Raw genomic sequence first — 24,707 nt, forward strand, 5'->3', positions numbered from 1 at the left:
ACTTTATTATTATCATAGATTTAATTAATTTTCCTAAGATTTCTCTTCATATATGTTTTACTAAGTAGTTTCCCTTTCTGCCATGTACTGAGCTTCCTAGCTTTAATGGAAACAAAATGCATTGTTTGGCCAGAGAGGTTGTGGAGTCTTCATCCTTGGAGGTATTCAAAAGCTGTCTGGACATGGTCCTGGGCAGCCAGCTCTAGGTGGCCCTGCCTGAGCAAGGGGGTTGAATAAGATGACCTCCTTTCCAACCTCGACCAGTCTATAATGCTTTGAAATTAGAGAGCTAAACTAACAGGCAGGCTCGACTACACCTATCATAGGTCTTCATTCACCCACTAACACAATTCACAGCTGAGCGCTAACTAAGTCAATATGTGGCAAGATTGTAACAGCTGCCCTTAACTTTCATTGATAATTGTTCTCCTTTAACTGACATAATATTCAATATACTGTTGTTGAATGTAGTAATGGTAAAATTCATGCCTTGAGGGCTACAATGTGATTGAGTTTTAGCCAGATAAACTGAACTCTGACCTAATGGTGTATTATAGGCCTTTACACCACTCAGATGCATAGGTCACAATCTCACTCTGTATAAACCTCTATGTAATTATATTACAAGACATTCTTGCATATATTAAGATCATTCCAACAGATAATTAAAATAAAATCAATACGAGCCTGGTAATACGACCTTTAAAACAAGAAAACTACTGATTTCAGTCAGTCTTCTTGTCTTTAAGGGACACAGAATTACATTCTACATTTGTAATATATTACACCTAACTATTAATTGCATTTAGTAAACAGCAATTTTCTAACATTATATCTTAGAAAGGATGCATTTTTTTATGTGTATTCTTATGCAAATCATATTTCTTCAGCCCTCTTGATCAGTAGTATTCAGAATTCAGGAATAAACTATGACGCAATATGCACATAATGCCGTTACAGTACGTATCTCTATAGATGTCTATGATATTTGAGCAACCTGGTCTAGTAAAAGGTGTCTCTGCCCATGGCAGGGGGGTTGGAACTAGATGATCTTTAAGGTCCCTTCCAACGCAAACCATTCTATGATTCTATGATATATCTATCTAAATTATATGTCATATCTAATATATATAGATATATGTCCATACATATATATCATACAAACATCTGTAGATATCTACTGTATAAATATCATGGATATATACTTACATGTAAATTTTAGACTAGTAATGGAAAAAATTGATTCTATTGTATTTGAACGTGTGTAACATTTAGCTTTTACAAAATAGATGCCTGAGAGAATCCTAAAACAATTGAAGAGCTCCATTCTGTATATCTCCTAATAAGTATAACAAGATCGCATTGTTAAAGTAATAGCCTTTTTATTACCCTTTCTTTAGCACTGTTCTACAATTCAGAACACTTTTCTGCGAAAATCTATGTACAGAGCATTTAAGAAAATATTTAAGAACACAGAATATGAAGGTTTCCACAGAATTATGTAAGGCTAATTTACTTCTTTCATATGAAGGACAGAAAATTGAAGAGGAATTAAAAAATGCAGTCAGAATTCCTGAGAGGAGGAATAAAGATTCCCATATTTTCTGTGTAGTGCTAAGCATGCTATCATTGCCTAAGAAAGTAGAGAAATAAATCAGAAATTAGAATTTTCAAAGTTTTGCAGGCATGTCCACTTTAATAACTGGATGACTTCTAGATGATGCAGAGCTCCCACAAAGCCAGTAGCAATTAAGAGAACTCAGAAGCATGTAGTATTAGATTCCACATCAGAAATAGTTTTATAAAATGCAATAATTCACTTTGGAACCTAACAGATGATGAAATTCTTCAGATAAGCAACCACATGTATTTATGACCATACTCATAAAGCAAGCCTGTCCGTTTTTTTGTTTACTTATTTTATGTTTTGCTTATCTTATCTTAACCAATCTGCATGTAACACTTTATTTAAAGCTACCTTTTAAAAATGGTTTTATAAACAGAATTTTCCTATTTATACATTACACTATAAGGATACTTCCCAACACAAGCATGATCACAACCCCCATTTCATCTACCCCTTATTAGATATCTTGCTAAATAAGGAAAGAAAAGATGAAGGAGCTACTGACTTGGATCTTAGTTTCTTAAGTCAAACAGTGGCCCTTGAAATCTTCCCAGTTGCCTTTGATGACCAAATCATGCTTACAGCTAGCTAACCTCAGTATTTGCAGTATTTAAGGTATTTCCTATAACAAGCGTAAGCAAGTACAAATAAATACAATGGTACGAAGGAACCTGCATTTTTTTAGCTTAGGAAAAATTAAATATTTTATTTTGCCAACTTCATCATTAGTCTTCAGCATGCCACACTAAATTTACTTCATATCCTTCTACCTCTTTGGATGCATGGTCACTATGTCCATACAAAAAAAATTTCAGTTAACTGGGTTTCGAAACATGCTTTGCTTTATTTCCTACCTGAAGTATGTAGCCTCGAACATAGTCTCGAAGTGTCCAGCCTAAGCCATGTAGAATATGCAACACCTCCTCTTGCTTCAGTACACTGAAGAGTCGGTCAAGTAGTATCTTCAGTCTCACAGGCACAGCCTGAGTACCGTAGAGCATCAGACTGCTGATGTCAAACACAACGTTGGACTGCACAATCTCCACTTGGGTTGGGTGGTAGAGGTGCTGAGTACTAAGCTTGTCCAAGGCTGAAAGAAAAGGGATTAAGTATAAGAGAAGAGCTAAAGGAAAGACAAGAAAATAATCCCCCAAAATTCTGTAAACACATCAAATTTGGCAGATAAATTTATTTTCCAGAGAAATATCACCTGGATGATTCACAGAATCATAGAATGGTTTGGGTTGGAAAGGACCTTTAAAGGTCATCTAGTCCAACCCCCCTGCAATAAGCAGGGACATCTACAACTAGGTCAGGTTGAGCCCCGTCCAACCTGACCTTCAATGTTTCCAGGGATGGGGCATCTACCACCTCTCTGGGCAAGCTGTTCCAGTGTTTCACCACCCTCATTGTACAAAATTTCGTCCTTATATCTAGTCTGAATCTACCCTCTTTTAGTGTAAAACCATTACCCCTTCTCCTATCACTGAAGGCCCTATTAAAAAGTCTGTCCCCATCTTTCTTACAAGCCCCCTTTAAGTACTGAACGGCTGCAATAAGGTCTTGCCAGAACCTTCTCTTCTCCAGGCTGAACAACCCCAACTCTCTCAGCCTTTCTTCACAGAAGAGGTGTTCTACCCCTCTAACCATTTTTGTGGCCCTCCTCTGGACCCGCTCCAACAGGTCTCTCCTGTGCTGAGGACTCCAGAGCTGGATGCAGTGCTCCAGGTGGGGTCTCACCAGAGCACAGTAGAGGGGCAGAGTCACCTCCCTCAACCTGCTGGCCTTACAGCCCAGGATACAGTTGGCTTTCTGAGCTGTGAGCACACACTGCCAGCTCATGTCCAGCTTTTCATCTATCAGTACCCCCAAGTCCTTCTTGGCAGGGGTGCTCTCAATCCCTTCATCACCCCTCCTGTATTGATATCGGGGGTTGCCCTGACCCAGGTGCAGGACCTTGCACTTGGCCTTGTTGAACCTCATGAGATCCACATGGGCCCACTTCTCCAGCTTGTCCAGGTCCCTCTGGATGGCATCCTGTCCCTCAGGCATGTCAACCACACCACTCAGCTTGGTGTCATCTGCAAACTTGCTGAGGGTACACTTGATCCCACTGTCTATGTCATTGATGAAGATATTAAACAGTACTGGTCCCAATATGGACTCCTGAGGGACATCACTCATCACTGAGTGATTCTTTTTCACAGATGCAGTCCAAAGCAGGCCTGATTTCCAAAGGTCACAATTAACTTTAATTCCTACAGCAGAAAGGCACTCAGCTGAGCCCCAGAGACGACAATACTTATAAGTTCAAAAGAAATTACAGAAAATTTGTGATTAACCGATGACCAAGAGTGAAGCTATGCAGAATCGGTTGGGACTGTTAAAGGTTTGAGACTTAAACTCTAGGGGAAAAAGAGAGAACAAATACACCCTAAACCCCAGCCTTTTAAACATGTTAAAAATTAGTCCCCTGATTTACCATAAATTCTATCATGAATTCACTGCTACTTGAGCTGGCTAGTTTGTTTTACCGTTCTGTGTGAACTTCATGTTATTCACTGTGACATGAATAATTTAGAGACGAGAGGAGGGGCGCTTTGCAGGATGAAGGTAATTCTTATCCCCTTGTGAAGTTAAACATGATGGAATTGCATATGACATCACGTACTTTACTGAGTATCAATGTTTAAATTTAATTTTCTTTCCATTTTACGGACTATGTTGCAGCACGTAAGCTTCTCACTGCTTTTTTTAAATAAAACGTTCTGAGCATTTAAAATAATTTTACAGGGACTTGTTCTCCCGTACTTTGGTTTCTTCTTGGCTTGTGGTCACTGGAGAGTTCATGTACTCTTGATAAATTGCTTTCTTATATCCAGAGCGCAAAGGCCCTTATCATTTACTCGCTGGCTTCATTCAACACATTTACTCCAAGGAATACTTTGTCAAAGAGTTCTGGTTTCCTCATACTTCATTTCTTGCAACTGATTTGTCTGATCTTTCCTATTCTAGTGGTTAAGTCAACTTTGAATAAATAGCTTTAAATATTAATTTAACATTCAAAAAAAGATAAGGAATTGGCAAGCCTAGGGACTGCAGTCCTATGTCTCTCCACAGGACATTTATACTGAAGAATGTGAAGGGTGGGATTTTTCTTCCAAAAGCTCTTCTTCCAAAGTACTTCAGCTATATAGGCTTCACGATGTGGGACTTATTTATTTACAAGGTCTAATGAATGGGATTTGATTGAAGCTTAAACAGGTCAAATACTTTCCTACATTTTTTTTGCCTCTTTTTTGTATAATATTTTTGTAACATGGTTATTTTGCTACTACCGTAACAGATGTGTCATCAAAGTACTCAGCTAGAAAAGCCTAGAAAATTCATTTTGTTACTGTGCAGGCTGTGCTGTATGTGTGGTGATATGTATGTATGTGCACCTGGGGGGCTGAGCAACCATTTGGAAGGAGTAAAATAAAGTAAAATATTAATTTTTAAAAAAAATATTATTATTACTCGCAGTAAGAATGCTGTAGATACTATTAATATTAATAGATGTAATACCTTTCACTACACTATCAAAATAATTAAGCAGATCTGGATCACCTTGAGCTTTCCACCTTCAGTCTTAGAGAAGGACAATAGGGTCCAAAGAGGTTGACTGGCTTCTCCAAGTTTACACAAATTCAGACCAGAGTCAAGACCTGAATGAATATTTTCTGAATACTTAATGGCTTTTAATCACTGCATCATAATGTATTTCTAATATATCTTAATATTTGTTTCTGTTTCTCTTTACTTAACAGTAAACCCTATGCCTGCAGTGAGGAAAAGCAAGTTCTTCCAGCTGAAGAAGACTTGGCTTGCTGAAGATTTTAAGGTCATGATTCTACTTTAACCCAAGTCAGAATGACTGTAAGACTTCTTTATCTAAAGACTATTGGGTGCATTATAAAACTAATAGCTAGAATTAGATTACAAAACTCTGTGGACATTTACCCACTTCATGTAATGTGACCATTCTGAGGATAATATCTTTGGAAAGGCTAAGATGGAACAGAAGTGAAAAAAGAAATAAAAAAGGTCCTTTTAAATTACTAAGCACACTCTTTGACCAGCAGACAGACATTTTCATAAGATAGCGTGTACTATACCATTTACCTGCAATATTTGTTTTCAAGTAATATTATCTATAGACATCTGCTTCTCAAAACACACACACACACACAACTAAGAGTTAGTCTGGTGTTGGACTTATTCTGCACATTATGTAATAAGCAAATAAGCAATAAATTTTACCCTTTTCAAGTACAAGTCAAGATATGCACTGAAATGTGTCATTTATAACAAAACAAAGCATATATTTTTGCATGGGTGTGTAAGAACATTTGTGAACTAAAGACAGAACGCATGCTACAGACAAAAAAAAAAGAAAAAAATTGTACATGAAGAGAAAAGAAATGCACTTGCAACCACATGAGAAATAATAGTATGGTAAGCATCTGAAATTCTTTTGGATCATTGACTATTGAAAGCCATTGCACTTGGCAGGAGAATGAAACTTTTCACTGTAATTTGTAATTTATAAAACTTATCTTGTTTCTCTAAAAGAGATTGCTAGGGAAATAGTTGACAGAGAGAAGTTGCTTTCTGTAGTACTTCTAACTGATTTCTCCTCTGGTATTATTAGCGAACTAATGCCAGTGTTCTAGGTGGATTCAAGAGGCCATTTATGTTGTTAGACACATACTTTTTCAAATAAGAGATAAGAGAAGGCTCTAAGTCTCATTGTTGGTTTTTCTGTAAGGACAAGAGTATTAACTTTAGCCTTCTTGCCAAATCTGAGTAGATAGTTGTGTTCTGCTGTTCTGAATTGCCCATCTAATGTCATGTAGATAATGCATTCCTCACCATTTTCTGTTCTAAACTATTGGTTCAATTTCTATATGCTAATGAACATTGCCATGTTTCACAGGTGAATATATTCAACAGTACCTGCAGCAGTGTACAATTTCATAAGTGCTTAGGAGACTTCAAGATGAAACATGCTATATAAAAGAATGAGCTTTATCATACCTGAAAAATGACATAAACAGATGTGTCCTTATTAAGAAGATATCAGTGAGTGAACATCATAAACCACAGATTAAAAGTCCCTTCCTGGTGCAGCATGAGGTATTACTCATACTTCTTACACTTTCAGTGGGCTCAAAAGTTCACCCAGAAAAGTCTTAACATGTTTGTGACTTTTTGGTCGTAACCTGCACAATCTTTTCTGAAGACATGACTACGATGGGTTCAGCTAGGTGCTTGAACTAAGAAGGCTAGCTTTTAACAGCTCAATTCAATTCTTAGTACTGTCCCAATAGTCTGATATTCTTTACCTCAGTGCGCGTGTAAAGCTGTTCACTGATAGAGGAAGAAGAAATCTAATGAATCTTAAAATCACATACTTGCTGAGTAATCAAAATTTTTGTGGAACAGCCTAAAAAGGCCCTTGTGTTTTACTATAACAGTATGCAGCTAAGTAATATTTCCATGGTGAATTCTAAATTTCAAGTACTTGTTTCAGAAATTTTAACTATTAAAAAAGGGGGCAAAAAAGGATGATAAAGAAGTAGAAGATGTTACAGAAGATTGCCTTCAACACCCAAAAATGACTAATTGGATAATTAGTATAGGAATTAGGAACCTTTCAGTACTGTTTTTCTTACCTTAACTCTGAAGTAACAAGTATGCACCATTACCATTTAGATAATTTAGAATATTTCAGTTGGACGGGACCTACAACAATCATCTAGTCCAACTGCCTGACCACTTCAGGGCTGACCAAAAGTTAGAGCACATTCTTAAGGGCATTGTCCAAATGCCTCTTAAACACTGACAGGCTTGGGGCATTGAACACCTCTCTAGGAAGCCTGTTCCAGTGTTTGACCACCCTCTCAGTAAATAAATGCTTCCTAATGTCAAGTCTGAACCTTCCCATGTTGCCTTATCCACTCTTTACCTTCCTGAATAGTAAACAAAATCCCCAAGATTTTACAGAGACTCTGCTCAGCATAATCTGAATTCTAAAGAGAACTTTGAAATTGATACAATGTCAATCTCCACATTACAGCCTGCAGGATTCTTATTACGCCAAATTCCAGCAAAAAACTTTGGACCTATTTGTAACAAATCAATGAACGAACATTTATGTTCCATTTGTGTTGTTTTCTTTTTTTTTTTTTTTAAATGCAGTGAAATAGGGAGGGAAAATCTACTACACCATTTACATTTAGCTGGAGGTTTGGGACCGTGTGTAATTCAAAGAAAACTAAGTACAAAAGATACACTAAAGTAAGGCTCAAATACTTGTTCAATTTGTCAAAAGACAGAAAATAAAGAGAAAATCTTTCATTTCATCTATACTGTGGGCAGTTCATAGGCTTAGCTATGCAAATTTACTCATTGACCTTAGAACCCTTCCTTCCCAATGTGCAGTGGACAAGGTCAACCAAATTAAAAGCCACGCTTCTGAGTGGATTCCATTTTTGTTAAGTAAAAGAAATACAAGTATGCAGTGATGAATTTTGTACTTTGGAGGTCTCATATTGGTTTTTGAATAGCTATAATAAAAGCATGACATTGTGCCTTTACTGAATCTAAAAGAATTTTAAATATCCTAGTTTTAATGGAATTGGAGTTGTAAATACACATACCTCTTGCTAATTTCCTGATGCTAGATAAATATTTAGGTATCCTAGAGAGGGATGAAAAGGTCTAGTGAAACCCTGTCTCTCAGCTGATTTGCCTGGCTGTGTATCTCAGAACACGACAGAGAAAAGTCACTAGGTTGCAAGGTACAGGTCATTAGGGGTCTCATTCTATTTCAGTTTTAAATTTGGGCTCTGCAATAGTCCCACTCTAGATTTTGTTGCATGCTCTCTAGCCAGTTCTCTAACTCACCAAAGGGGGATGCAGTTGGAGTGCATACACACATACACGTGACAATACAGAATTTTATAAACATTGTCATCTTTCCAGATTACTAGATTTGTTCAAGGGTCAACAGGAAAATGTAAAAGAAATTTTATGTAGTCTGTGTCCAGACAGTAACAGAGAGCTTTCCAGACTTTTTTTTATCTAAATAACTGGGCCACTTTCTGCAGCAAGAGAAACCGAAACATTAAATATACTATACCAACATAAAAAGATTCCATAATACTGTTGCAACAACAGCATGTCGAGTATGGTAAAACAGACACAGTATTATTAATGGCAACGTGGAGCACTGTAGTTTTGCTATTGATTTTAATGGTGAACATGAAGACCTTCACATTTTCAGAGTTCAAGATCTTCTTTTCCATCAACCACAGAAAAAGAAGTAACAAATCCTTTCAAGAACAGAAGGTTGCTTAGGAATGACTAAAATGCTGGAGGGACAGGCAAACTACTGCAGTCATAAGAGGTGGTCTACACTAGCCTCCCTCAGGATGTAGATTTAATACCACCTGTAACATGGTGTAATGTGGTGCATTTTGTAGGTGGAAAAAAATGCTACTCAAAAATATCATGCTTAGAAGGTGACTAAGGACGAGAAAACTTGCCAGCGTCTACTGAATGGCTCAAATATTTTCATGGTGTAGGAAACTATCCCATTCATCCCTGGCACAAGCACAGAAAGCATGGGATATTAACATTTATATGGGTGGGTGAACATCCTGAATCAGTCTGGGTATCAATTCCAGCTACAACATGGCATCCTTTGGTGATCTCCATTTCACTTCTGTCTTCATCCCTTTCACAATTTAATCCAGACAGAAGAGAAATGTTCACTAAGACACTGTGGATTTCAAAAGATCACGGAAGGAGAGTAAGTAAAGCATATTCTGATTCATAGGCAAAACCAACTTTTCCTTCTGCCTTTTACTGTATTTAAAAGCTAATAATGGAAACCATTTGCCAAATGCATTTAGTCTCTGACAGAGGGACACATATGTGATCTTCTAATTTACAGCTTGCATATACAGATGTTCACACTTAGTAAAAGGATTCTTAATAGCATTTTAAAATTAAACGTGTGTTGATAATAGGTGTTTCAAACCCAAACAACACAGCAACTAAACTGATAAAATGTCTTCATGCCTCACCATGCCTCATGCTCTAACAACATTTTTCTACGAGATCAAAAAAAAACCCCAGCACTTCTGTTGCATGTACACAAAATAAATGTTATTAAAAAAAGTCTGAATGAAAACTTTCATTAATTTTTCTGTCTATGATCTGATTCCAAGTTGAAACATTTAGATTGCTACTAGGTTTATGTAGCCGAAAGCAGAACCACAGTTTGTTCACAGACGTTGCTTGCTGTCTGCAATTTTTTTTATCCCTTTGCAAAACTTTGAACCCCATCCAGCTTTGACACACTGCCTCTTCAGTTAATAACTATCAAGTTTCCCCTTGTCTCCTGTCTACTTTTCTTTGAGGCAATTGCGCACTCAGCACCCCGAGATAATAACACACATCTATAAGATAAAAGCAATGGCATTAATGTAATTGTCTGCCTTTCTCTCTTTAGCCTAATCTTTTTTTTCCTTCAGTTTTGACTGCCTCTGTGACACCTGTTTTTGTCTCCTCTGATCCTACGACAGGTTTTCCGCTGACAAGGTTTTTGCCTGACAGAGATTCTGCCAGACAAGAACATAATAAAATATGAAGAACTGCTTGTCAGAGTTTCTGCCAATGCTCACATGAAATAGGGAAAAAAAAAATCCTGACTTTTTTTTTAAAGGGGCCCTGTACTGGTCGCTTTTGGCCTGTCAGGAAAACAGCCTCCCTGGCCAATTCCTGCAAGCCAAACAGGTGTTTTCTTTTATGTTTTCTTTCTATACAAAAAACTTTTCCTTCAAAAGTGGAAAACATGATTACAAAGAAAAAAAAGAAAGAACAAAAAAAAACCCAAAATGCTTTCTCCTAAAAATGAAGGTTAGATCTAACTTTCTGTAGTGGTACCTCATGGGCATGTTTTTAATTCAGAATTGACCCCTTAAATAAATAAATAAGGGATAGCCTTTTTTCCCTCCTCCTTGTTGATAGCTAATGAGTTCAAAAGAACAAGCTCTAAAGGACCTTCATTCCAAGTTCTGAGGAAAACTTCTGGGCTACTAGACACTTCCTGCGTCGGCATACTGCATGAATGAAGACACCTGACTATGGGGACCATGGTACAGAAGATGAGACAGAGCCTATTCTCTACTGTGGGATTTGGACCTTGCTGTTCTCTCCGTCAGTGTGTGCACTTGTGCCTATGTGAAGGAGGACTTCAGCACTGATGATTACCCTGATGGAGAAACACAGGTAGATTAATCATGTGAGTGTCCCAACACACAGCTGCTTTCACGTGTGTTGGTATCATCTATCACCTCTGCTAGAGACAGCAACTATTGATCAGTCCATGGTGTCACAGCCCTGAGTGCACCAACTGGCCTTCATGTTGCTGACCAGCCTCTCCGGAGATCTCCACCCTGCATTCTCACTCCACGGGTCCAGGACCCCTACTAAAGCTCAGGCCTGGACCTTCATTCCCTACCTAACATACATCATAGATGTGCCTGTCTATAGTCCTGTCTTCTAGATGACCCTTAGACCCATGTTGTAGCCTGGTTTTCAGCCCTGTCTCTGTCCCCACCTTCTTGTGTTCCTGACTGGAGCCCCTGGATGCACCCTTGACCTGACTCATTCCCTTGCCATGCCTGAGGTTGTCAATGGACCCAGTTACCAGCAGCTGGTTCTGTCTACTGTGATCAGACCTCGAGGAACTGTGCCCATGATGCAGGTATGGCCAGTGCTGGAGTTGTCCTTTACTCCTGGCTCAGACCTCTTTGTTGCGCAGCTCCACTTTTGCTGCTCCTTGACACATGGATTGACGGTGTCATTGTTGAAACCTACAATTTATAATGGAAGCCATTAAATTAATATATCTCTCTCTATTACCTTGATTAGTCATTCATCTTCGATCTTTCCTATCTCTTGTCTCCAAAGCCAAATGCCTCCTTCCTATCAGCTATTAACACCTTCTTAAAAATATTCTCTCCTTTAATAGTGGTGAGATAGGAGTCAATATGTATCTTAATGGTCCGAATACCATGTGGTTGACATACTATATATAGTGAGATAGAAGTACTTTTGGGAATCCTGGATTGTGGTCTGGATTTGGAGGATTTCCATCTTAGTCCAAATGCACCTCAAATTCCATTAACTGTGATTCACAGATTCACAGAAAGTCTAGGTTGGAAGGGATTTCTGCAGATTGTCTGGTGCAGCCTTCTATTGAAAGCAGGGGCTCAGATTAGGTTATCTCTGGCCCTGTCAAGCTGAGTCTTTGATATTTACAGTGGGGGAAATTCCACCACTTCTCCAGGCAACCTAGTCCATCTTTTATGCAGCCTTGAAAACTGTAACAAAAATGCAACAGGCACTGCCCACCTGTTAACATCATTCTGTTTGGATGGACTATTGTGTTGTACAGGCACTTCACGAAGGCAAGCCAAGACCATGGTGGTATTTCAGTCTAGGGTGTAACTCTGGTTCAAGCCTATGAAATGCTCTCCCACGTGTGCTAAACCACCTCAGTTTTCCCAGGAAAACCTGCTGTCCTAAAGTTGCTGGCAGCTGAAGATGTTCAGATTCTGGGAAGACTGGTTCATACAGCTATATCTACCGTTCATAAACATCAATCTTTCCCACCCCAATTCATACACTGTGACCATTTCACAAAGCTCCTGTTAAATATACTTCAGAAAAATTGACTGTAATCAATTAGAATGTAATTAGAGAAGTCTTTGAGACTCATGTTATACATTTCTTGTATTATCTTTTCTATTTATAAAATCCAGATGGAAATGGGATAATAAAGTAACACTATTGTCTGCTAAATTAATCTGGGGCAAGTTTCCTCATAATGCTACAGCTCAAATTGAAGTTCTTCCTACTAGGTGGAAAAAAAAAAAAAAAAATATTCTTCCATTGAATTTCACATTTGCAAAACAGAAAGCTGAGGTAAAGTTACCCATGGTATTATTGTTACTTTGTAACATCAGAAAGCAGTATGAATTTTTTATTCTTGCAGTCAAATCCCATTTTAACCTTATGAAGCTATATGGAATGGAGTGGTAAGGTTTGTTTCATTTAGAGCTCTTTCAATTTGTGTTCTGCTTAACCTAGTGAACTCTAGTTAATTAAGATGTTCCTATAAACAATTAAGCTTCTTGTAGGATCGTTAAGAAGATATAAAAATTTATGATGTAATAAAGTGTAATAAAATGATAAAGTGGTTAGCACATCACAGCAATTCATGTGCAGCAGCATAGGTGTTAAAAGAGAGAAGTAAGCAGGTAATGTCACCTAAACATCCTGGAGAATTGTGGATGCACATTGCAGAAGTCCACTGCTGCTGCCCCACAACTCCGTTGGTGATTTGCACTCTCATATCCCACAGAATTTATCCTGCTCATCTGGGAATCAAGCAGTGAGCTCCAGACACTCTTTTGCTCTTATCTGAAGCTATGTCATTTAGTGAACTTCCTATCACCACACTTAAGGGGGTAAGATCAAGGGTTTCACCGACTACCTTTCCAAAAAGCATCCTCTAATATGTCTGGAAAGAGGAATTCCAAGTGCTAATTAAAAAAATCATTGTTTTTATTGCCTTTGCTCCATCTTGCACATAGCGTGTCTATTTTTTTCCTTACTGGATTCTCTCCTTAAGAAGAAAGGGTAATGCATCATTGTCCAAAACATCTCCTAGCATTTTATCCCATGGTATTGGGTGTACTAAATGAGATGAAGCTTCCTCTGTAAAACATAAATTCAATAATGACAGGCACCAAATAACAATACCTTGCACTTTTAAAATACCTTTAGTCTAAACCTCTCTGGGCCTTTTATAGCCAGTCAAGGGAGATCATAGCTATGAAAGTGGCCTTATATGTATTTCAGAGATGCCAATGAGTATCTGATGGTATTAATGCCAGTTCTGTGAGAGTACAAAGTGTGATTAGTAAATTAAAAGTTCTTCAGACAATAAAATGTTCGCAATGAGAAAAGGCTTCACTTGGAGATGTGAATATAGCCCAGCCCAGCAGAAAAGGGCACTATGCTTCAGAATGGGTCATGGTCTGTTCAGGGCTTACCAGGCACTGGAGCAGTCCTTAGCTGACTGCTTAATGTCTGGTCAAGGATAATCTCACCTGACCATGTCCAAGGGACATTGGTATATTCAAGCCAGGGCTGTGAGCCAATAAAGTTGGGGAGAGGGAGAAAGGTCTAACCTCTTCCTGATTGCGTTAAGATGTCCTGGGGGTGGCAGGGAAGAAGAGAAAAAAGATTTTAATCTGAATGGACCTCCAGTGAAATCCAAGGAGGTGTGAGTGTGAACATATGTAAGTTAGAGCCTGTGGTTAACCCCCAGAGAAAACCTTATTCGACACCTGAGGATGTCAAATTTGCATGAGGCCTAAACCCTTGATCATACGGTTACGTAAGTATCAGCTGAATACAAGGATGGAAAATGAAGGCTTTTTATTTGATCTTGGAGCAACTAAGCATTATTTCCTTTTTGTCACTTGTGTTTTACAAGCCTTTGAAACAGTATTATTTGTCTTGTATGCCTTAATACTTGGATATTCTCATTTGCTTGTACCTCAGCTTCCTTGCATTAAGGGTGATCTTGGAGTGACCCAAAGCAAACACTACATCACATCATTCCTACCAACGTGGCAGGCTTTAAAACCAGATATGGTTATAATAATGGTTATATATGGTTATAATACTCAGATAACAGAGTACATCTTCTCTGTGCTGCATTGGCCATGTTGGGAATTGCTGCTGAAGGGAAGCAAAAAAGGATGGCAGAAGGGGGCACTTAAAAAAGTGTTTACCAGTAGTGAATGTTAATCAGGTAAGGTTCCTGGAAGCAACTGAGTAATGAAAAATATGCCTCAGCCTTCTGGGTCAAAAGGAAGTTATAACAGATGGATTAAAATGGTTTTGTCAGTAAAAGACAGGAAAAGCCAGACTAGATCTAAAATAGTTTTACTTTAAATGTCATGAAGAGCTAGCCTTTGTTATCAATGAAATGTAGATAATTACTTTGCTAAAAATCTCTATGTAACTAAAAAAAAAAAAAAGGAATCTAGGATGTTCTCAAGTAATTTTAAAGCATTTTAAAGAATTAAATAAACTGAATAGAAGGAAACAATTATGTTCTGCATGCTAAAATTGTGATTATTTTTTATATCCTATGGAACAATACAAAAATAACTGAATTATTTTACCAGTTAGCTATAATAATAGCATTACACTTCTTTCCTTTTTTAGTAGTTATTCTCTATTATCTCCATTTTTAAGTAAAGAACAACATGGCAGTTCTGCCAGCTTTTAGAGAGACTCTAAGACCTGTGATGTGGTTTGGTTTTGTTTTGTTTTGTTAGACATGATCTTTGACTTTGCAAACCTGAATTTCTTTCACTTAACAGCTTTGGACTGAGACAAATATAAGCACCCTGCTGATTTGCATTTCAACATAGCACTTCTCTTCCTTCCCACCTCATTCCCATGCAGTTCACATTTAAAATCTAAACCTTCTTCCTGGACCAAGTTCTTTCAGCAACTTCAGGGTAAAGGAGAGATTCAATTTCTAAAATTTCCACAGCATTCTTCTTTTTGTTTTCTTTCTTTATTTACACGTCCTTCCTTTCTTTTGTTATCACTTCATGTTTCTTTTACCTGACAATTTCATGAACTACCATGTAGAAATTCAGAAAACTCAACCATTCTGAATGAAGAAGTCACAGTCACGTTATGCATCTAACTTTATGACAGAGCATTCTCCATTTTCTAGTGGAGGTTGTTGTTTTCACTGTTAGTCTCATTTACAGCAAGCTAGTACATGCATTATATAAATACTGGCAGCAGAAAACTTCCTTCACAAGGTGAAAGTGTAACCCACATGGCAAGTCTCCGAGCATGAGTATTCACTGGATGGCAGGTTTTAAACTGAAAAAGACTAATAGATTTGCCCTGTGTGCCAAAATTTACTAGTTAATGTCATTTTCATTAAAACCAAAAGGAATTTAATCTCAAAGTTACTAAAGAAAAGGCCTGGCCAAGTCTTGGGCTAGAGACGGGGCCGTATGTGGCCTCATCATACCTCAGAGAGGTACTAAAGCCTACTTGAATAAATAGCCTGTCCCTGAGGTGTGCCGATTGGCATGATGCAGAAGAAAAGACATCAAAGATCACTAGAGGACTAACGATCAGCTTTGTCTGAGAGAAAAAAAATTAAGGAAGACAGCAAAAGTGTTCACAGGATACTTCATTTCCTACAGTAGATTGAACAGTGTGAAATTCAGCTAGTCCAAGAATGCACAGTATACCAAAAACATCTGAAAAGCATGCTGCTGGTGTCTGATTGAATTTTACCACTGATCAGTTTGAGGGCAAGACAGAGAACTAGCATTTCTAATTTTCTGACTCTCTTTGAAACAAGGTGACAATGACTTCAGACAAATTTAATAATATTATTATACTGTGTTTTTTTAAATCATTGCAAAGTCTGAGATACTGAAACTAAAATAGCTTTAGTTCACTGCGACATACGTCACCTTGGCACACCTTTTTAGAGCAAAATGTTTATGAGAGAGGGTAGACTGTATTTCCCATTGATACTGCACTTGGCCTTTTGATTTGTTGGTCTAAGTATAATACGAGTATTTCTGCTAGCAGTACAGTAGTTGTTATTCTGACATCAATGACAAGCATACAAGGCAAAATGCAAAGTCAATGATATCAACATCTTTTTACTGCAGACTTGCTTAATTTCTTTCCTCATAGGCTAAGATACTTCTGCTAGGGAAGTGGGTGGCAAATAAAGTGTTTTTTTTGCATTATTTCTAATAAGGTTTGAGTACGTGATTTTTGTGCTAACGCTAATAAAATGTCATGACTATCTTCATAGTATAGTATGTTATTTTAATATAACAAAAATATCAGTAGAAGAAACCAATTCAAGCACTCAAGAAAGTCTTAATTTTTTGTAGTAATCTTACTCCTACATTATTTAAAAGCCACAAAATAGCAATTGTCTGTGTTAAAATAAATTCTCCTTAAAAGAAATAGACTATTAGGATTTTAACAAGATTTTATTTTTCACCATATGGACTATACAAAGTATCTTAGCCATTAAAAAAAAATAGAAGGAAAAACATCTAACTGTTACCTGTTTGCCTGCTTGAGGCCTAGGAAATGTCTTATCCAATTTTAACCATTTATTTTTTGTTTTAGAAAATAAATCCCCACCCAAGCTGACAATATGAAAGCCAGGCTTCAGCCTAAAACATATTAAAACAGTCTAGTTATCCAAATCCCTTAAAATATCAAGAGATTCACACCATCAATACCCTGTTCGCCATTATGCACAGCAGTACTAGAGAATGCTGCTATGCTCTACACAGCTTTTGGCTTCAGCCTGAAAAACACTGATGATAGGATTACCACTGTAGCACAGGGGTGCAGGGTCAAAACTCAGTAAGATGAACTTTTGCCAGAACAGAAACATTTATCTTGCCACAAAAGAACTCCTCTGATGAATCTGTTCATATATTGACAATCCTACTTTTGGTAACTCCAGACAGAAGAAATTGAACTTGAAGGAAACCTTTCATTTCAAGATGTGTGCAGCTCACTTTAGGTGAGTGAGGAAAAACATGAGAAAGACAATGGAAGCAGGAAAAAAGAAAACAGGCCAGCAGTTGCTAAGTGCAATAATACTGGGGTGGCTGTATTCCCTTTCCTCCTCACTCCAAGAATTCCAACATTTTAAATGGCAGTTATTAACACAAATTAACTCTGCAGATTAGTCAAGTACAGCGCGAAAAGACTGCAGTTCTAAGCTATTTTTGATCTATTCAGTTAATTATGATTCTAGGTTATCAAAACTGAATAAGCACAGTACTTCCTGTTGGAAACACCTATTCTTTGACAATTACATTCAGTAAAGCACTACATCATGTGTCAAAGGGCTAAGTTGGAATTCATTAATAAAAATCAGAAGGAAACCCTTTAATTAAAGCAGCAGGAAATAACTACTTGCATTCAAGGAACAACTTCTGAAAGTACTGTGCTAACGGTTTAAAAAAAATAACTTCTGAACAGCAACCTGATTCAGTCATTTTGAAATCCAGGCGCTACAGTGCAATGAATTGATCAGTCTCCTGAATGCTGCCCTCAAAATCCTGGAAAACAGCTAAGATCAAGAATTGAAGCAGATGCGTCACAGTCTCCAGGAAGTAATTTATAAGCCTGTTCTTTGAGTATGTATATGAAACATACATCTGACTTGTCTCGCTCTGCCATAAAATGTAAATACTCCAGACGAATGTACACAAAGTGTACTAAAAAAAAATAAATCAGAGCATTCTTTGCTTGGTGCAGTAGTAAAACAAACACTTTCTAATAATATATAGCTGTATTAAGTTTTCTATTTGGAATATTAAGCACTCAGGTACACGAGCAGGTGGTGTATCACATTCACCTTTCAACTCTCTGGATTTGTAAAACAGGGACATTTCTATTATACACACTGTGGTAATCTCAGATTACTGTCATGTATTCTGATTTTGAATTCATTCACTTCACAGGGAAGAATTTAACAGGAAAATCTGATCACACTCTTCTAAGATGTACTGGTTAAAAAGAAAATGCAGGATGCCCATATGCCAGAATCTAAGTGCTAGACTCCTAATTTCTACTACTCCACAGGAGGACACCCTGGAAAACAGCTAGACAAGTCTTCCCTATCTGTGGATCAGCAAAACCTCAGATGCTGATTCTACACAAAGCCTGAAGCATGCTTGAACTATAGAAATTTTGCGAGGTTTAGCGATCCTTCCAAGAAATGTGAGTCTGGTTATACTGTGACTGAAGATATCTTTCTGGGAATTAAGAGGAGAGAAAATAAGCTGTGTCCCTAGAGAATCTAGTATATAATAAATCTTCAACCAGCTACCAGATTGGTGTTGTTAGGGTATTTCTAGGCAGGCTGTATATATTACTATGCAGTGACACAGGACTGCATGGTACCTGCATTCCTGCTTTCCTTTCCATGTATGTGAATGTTTTAAACTTCTCTGGCAGTCTGTGAATTTGTTGAGTGTTCACACTTGGCATATGTCAGCATGCTCAGGCACAAATACACACAGACGTGAACTAAACAGAGATCAAGTGCATCTTGAGAGGGAAGTACTAAGCTTCCGTCCCAGGACTCATCAAAATAAAATAAAATTTATAGAATATAATCCACTGAATGTCTGGCAGAATGGGGAATGAAGACTGTGTTTGCTTAGGTACCAATAGCCTAGACCATGAGAAGAAATCTCCAAAACTAATTTCTTCTGCAAACATAGTAATATTTCTCTTTTTTCCCCTTTACCCCCCCCCCCCTTTTTTTTTTCACTAAACTATTTTAGGTATCATCCTCCTTATTTCCCTTCTAGTTGTGTATACAGCTCTCTCTTTCTCTCTCATGCATAGTTTAATCAGGACTGTCAAGAAAAAAACCCACCAAACACACAAAATAGTAAAGGATAAATAAAATGGAAGGTCTGTAAGTGTATTTCAATGCCTTTATAGAAAATCTGGGCATTCTAATCCGTCATTTCTTTCTTTAGCTACTTAAATATGGGAAGAGAGGTTCAACTCACAGATCATATATGCACACTTTTGTTGAGCCATATGGGACACAGTCATTTCATTCTGACATCCAAGCTCTGGAAGTTTGACATTGGTATGTTTGAATTTCTATTAGGCTCAGTGACTTATTGGCTGATGCTTCTTTGCAATATAGACTCTGCTGTGCAACCATACTATAAACTTTTTGCCTTTCTGCTAAGCCCTGCTAGAACTACATTATTTCCTGGAGGCTAGAACATTCTTTTGAGCTGTACACAAGCTGATGAACTCCAGTGGCACCTGAAGCTATTGCCAGAACAGCAGACCCTTACTTTTCCATCCTAGAAATTGCTGTAAAAAAAGTATGTGCATGTATACACATGCACAAACCCACAGTGCATGCACATGCATGTACAAACAGATATCACTACTGTCTATATCACTCCAGCTCTTAGTATTTAAAGACACTGTGAAAGATGGGCAGAATAGAGAAGACAAGCCCAGAATGGACATTTCTTACCATGTGCCACCCAGCCATGTTTACACTGATCACAGGTTCTCAGGTTAATCTTCCCTGGCTGAAAACATTCACATGTGCAATTTACCAGTGTACAGCGGATGGCCTGAAAAAAGAAACAGAAAACACATATTAATGTCTGTCTTCCTTCTTGTACAAATCTGTTGTGAGGGCTAGAAGGGTATTAACTGTACAGCAAAAACCAGCCTTCTAACATGCCTCATTGTTTTAAGTAGAGATTCTTTCAAAAACATACCTCAGTATCCCTGAGCAATGACAACCAAAATGCTTATTCAGTAATAACATAGTGTGTTGTCCCATGAAGATGAACACATTCCTAAAGTCTTTAAAAGAATTGCTCTATTTCCTTTAGGAAAAAAAAGTAGTAGGATGAGGATTCTGTAGGTGTTCCACAAATTTCCTGGGTTTGCATCAACTGCCTGAAGGAAAATGTTACCAGTGATGTCTTAGTATAGCAGTGTATCAGCTTGATTAAAACCAAGAGTAAAACAAGGAAACAAAAACATACAAAAAGGAAAACTACAGATCTCTTTCCCCTTCTCCTATGGTATTCAAAGGTTATCCTCAAGTTTCCTTTTTGGGGTTCACATAAGGTATAACTCTGCTACAGAAAGGAGTCACGGATTTGATATGTTCCCAAAATAGGATGAAATTATCAACATACAAGAATAGGACTGGTTCATAAAACATCCTGTAACTTTCCTTTGCACCTATCACTTTCTCCAATATCTAGGCATAACACTTTACCTCTCAGCACTCCCTGTTTGTCAAACCTATATTTCTCTGTCTTGAAAAAGATTAAACTATTTCAAAGCAGTGATACAGAAACTCCAGTCCCATGCAGAGATCTAAAGTTTGCTTAAACAATATACCTTATTTATATCTCATCTCCCTTTTAAAAATTATTTAAAAAATGACAGAGGTTTACTTTGACAGGGGCTAGCTACGTCTACAGGAAAGTGAATATAAATTGAATGATACTCTTTTAATGTGTAACAGACACATGTTTTTAAATAGTGTAGAAGATGACCTGTGCACTTCAAAATGCTACTAATAAATTTATGGCATGCATTTAGATGTAATTTGCATGGAGATTTCTGAGACAGAGAGGCTTATTCTGATCATGCACAGATTAACAATCTACTGTAACTACCAGAGCTGCCAGGAAAAGATATCTCTATAGATTTAGATACAATCAATGATTACTTGAGGGCTAAGGTGGGGGAAGGGTGGTTGGTACCTATGGCCACTGAGATACTGAAGCATTATGAAGGCTCTTGCCTGTTCCAAACAATTAACACCCACCCACCCACACTCTTTCCATACCAAAAAAGAATTACCTTAACTATACAGACTTAAAGAAAATTACATTCACCTTTAGCTTGGTCAAGCTAAACTCCTTGGTTGCTGACAAAAAAAAAGGTTCAGTGTTATTTTAAATGTTTTATATCTTTACTTATTTGTCTGCATCAGACAGCAATTTAAAGCCATTTATACTTCATGGATCCACTTAAAATCTGTATTTCCCTGACAAATTTCTGGTACAAGAGGAGTCCTTTCTCCCTCCTATTTTATCTGCTCTTTTACTATCTTTTACTCTCAAAAATCTAATGGGGAAAAAAAAAAATCCTGCTCTATTATGCCTGACACTTCAGGGCCTCAGTCCCAGTGTCACCTGTCCAATTACTCATTAGCTAGGTTATAAAACACTGCTGTATGTATGTGTGATTAAAAGAATTAGTAATATGAAATATAAGGGTACCAAAGAAGTGCTGACCGTGCAAGAATAATATATGTGTTTGTGGCTTATGAGAAAAAAATTCTCCTGAAAGGTCCTGTTTCATGTTCGATAGTTTATTGACTCAGTAATATATCAGGTCTCCACCGGTCAGTAATGGTGTTCTTTCTCTAATATGTTCATTAATTAATGAACTCAGTAATTAATTGTGCTGCAAGAAGAAGGGCTTAGAAAATGGTCTTCTTATTTTACCATAAAAGGCTTTCTCACATTCACCACCTTTTTTAAATCTCTGCATCAATCTGACACACATTTGTTATATCTGATGTTATTTTGTCTTGTTTGTGTGTCACTTACAGTATGTATAATAGGAGTAATACAGTGTATGTACACATACTAGGTGAATCTGTGTCATTTGGTAGAGTTGCTTTATTAAGGCTCATCAGCATTTCCATTACAACCCTACCTATTTTTGGCCTAGAGGTTAACAAGTTGCCTGTAAAAATTGGATTCAGCTTGAACCTGAAATACAACGTTTCAGCCTAAGAGTGAGTTTTATTACACACATTCAACAATGAGCCATTTAGCCATTATAAATTATAGGATGGGAGAAAAAAAGTTTAGAGGTTTCATGTTTCTTTTCCTCTTCCCTGAGTTAAAGAGAGTCTTGACGGTGTGAAGTGTTGAAGGAGATTAACTAATTAGTAAGATTTTTATCTTTTATACATAACCCCCAAAAATTCAGGCAAACTTTCCAGAAACGTGAAAATGTCAGCTTGTTCCTCAAACAGCTAAATTTGAAAAGTCTTCAAAAAGAGCAATACATTTTTATAAATTAATATGGATTGGCATGAGAAACTCCCAAGATAAGTAGCATGGCCAAAACATTCAGCCTGGCCTTACTTGGCCACTTCTTCCACAAAGGCTGTGTTGATGCCAGGTTGTAATCTGGTTTCAGTAGCTTCCCATCCCATCACTGAGAACCCCATGCATACTTCTGAGTGATGGGGATAACCCCTCAAGCTGTAAGATGCTCATTTGGGACTGGAAAAAATCATATTCTAGTTCACATTCTGGCATGATCTTGGGCAAATTACTTTGTCAGCCTGATGCCTACATTCTCTAAACAATAACCAGACACAATGATAGTAAAGTGGTGTTGTCAGGCTAAGTGCAACATAAATTGTAGAGGCACTCTATAGTGATGAAAGCTATTGAAAATCTCAGGTAGAATTTAGTCTTCATTTCAAAGATTCATTTTTCACTTTACTCAGTTAATCCAGAATCATTGTGACTACCTCAGATCACTACAATATCCAACATGAAACCAGCATAACTTGGCAGAGAGAAGATTCAAGATGCCAGGAATAGTGTGTGTTCCTACACACACAGATGGAACATTAACATTCATTAACACAAAAGAAAGCATTGTCTTTAAAGACCTTCACAATGCAACCAACATATGTACTGAGCCTTGCAAGTATATGCATCTGAATTATTAACAGTATCCTTCTACTGGTTTTCAACAGCATTTAACTTAGGCATACAAGTCATTGACAGTTTGTGCAACAGGCCCAGGAATGACCCAGAACGGCAGTGGGAGATGAATGTGGCATAGATTCACCTAAGAATGCAAAGCTTTAATGCAGCCTCTCCATTCCCCAGCAGCAGGATTTTAAGGTACAGAGGGGATAAAAGTACAGTAGCTTGTGTGCTTGTAGGTAGCAGTGTGGATTCGTGTAACTGTTGTTGGACATCTGTTACTGCTTAATTTGAAAGAGGTAAGGTGGGGAGTAAGGATCATAAAAAGATCCTGGGTGAGTTTGCAGCAGCTAAATATTGTAGCCATTGTTCAAACCTGTTAAAAAGTAGGTATAAAAATCCAAGGGTGTAGCAATACTAAACTTTTGCCAGAAAATGCTTCTGAAATAGTACTGCTAGGCATTCCAGAAGTCATCGACTGTAATTCTGCCTTTGCAAAGTATTAATAAAAAGTTTATGTAATGGGACTCTGTGTACTACACTACTTTGTAGGGAAAGAAACAGAAATTTTTCCTGACTAAGGTTTCCTCAGAAACTTATCCAAGAAAGACAGAAAGAAAATAGAAAGAAAGGAAAAGAAACCAATGACCTCGCACAGCGAGAGGAACAGTAAAATCAGCAGATATAGGCTTCCCCTGTACCAGCTGATAGGCAAATGTGTATTTAGATGACAACTTGCAGGTTAAGGACCTTTAGTAAGCAACAAAACATTGTTTTCTACAGCTTCTTGAAAAGTGCCATCATGTTCTACCACGCCAATGGTCTGCAGATAACAGGAGTTCTCAGACGTTTTTGTACATCCCTTCCACTGAGCTCCTAACATAATGCTCCTTGCATTTCTACCAAATTACAGTGGTCCTTGAGGACCTCTGGAGGAAACAGACTGGATTTCAGTAGAATAATTTCAAATAGTTTACACAACTTACTCCTTAAATCCTAAAGCGATGTGATTAAGGTTTAAGAACAAAATACACATACACAAGAATAAATTAATGGCTTTATAATTGATATTGAAACATTCAGAAATACCTTTCTGCTCTCTTTGAGATCTTCTTCCCATAGAGTGCAATGCAGAAAGAAGGGAACTTTGCCTTGTATTAAAGCATGTGGTCTAGTACACCTATGTGTAAGTTTGTATGACTAATATTAAAAGATGGTAGACCTGACTCCTGTGGGTTTCCCCCAGACCAAGGATATTCATTTAACATAGTTTGGATGATTTAATTATATCTAACAAGTAAATATTACTCACATATTAATAGGAACAACATACAGCAGTAATGGAAAATCAATCTGTCTGTCTGTTTTGCAAAGCTTCTAAGAGATAAGAAGCAATAACCTATCACAAAAGGGATCACAGTGTGGGAGAAGGAGGAGAACACATAAAGACGAGATATGTTCCCTCCTCTGGATCTCTTACAAGTGACCACGAACAATGGAGGCAGTTTAAAATGATGCAACATTCTGGAGAGACAGATAAGCTTTGCAACTTCCTTTAACCTGAATTTTAACTGTAAATCTGACAAAAATTCTTAATGTAAGTTGTGACG

The 24,707-nt window shown here is 37.5% G+C and overlaps 1 protein-coding gene across 1 annotated transcript in view; it reads right to left on the reverse strand.

The window, feature by feature from the left end:
• The window catches only part of BNC2 (basonuclin zinc finger protein 2), a gene marked incomplete at both ends in the record, with an annotated part of 234,024 nt that overhangs the window by 94,127 nt on the left and 115,190 nt on the right, over positions 1-24,707 (reverse strand). Inside the window, 2 exon segments of the mRNA XM_082336611.1 lie at positions 2,482-2,717; positions 19,860-19,962. Of these exon segments, the coding sequence (XP_082192737.1) occupies positions 2,482-2,717; positions 19,860-19,962 (339 nt within the window).

The sequence above is a fragment of the Platalea leucorodia genome (genome assembly GCF_965183815.1).
Source record: "Platalea leucorodia genome assembly, chromosome: Z".
Taxonomy (NCBI): domain Eukaryota; kingdom Metazoa; phylum Chordata; class Aves; order Pelecaniformes; family Threskiornithidae; genus Platalea; species Platalea leucorodia.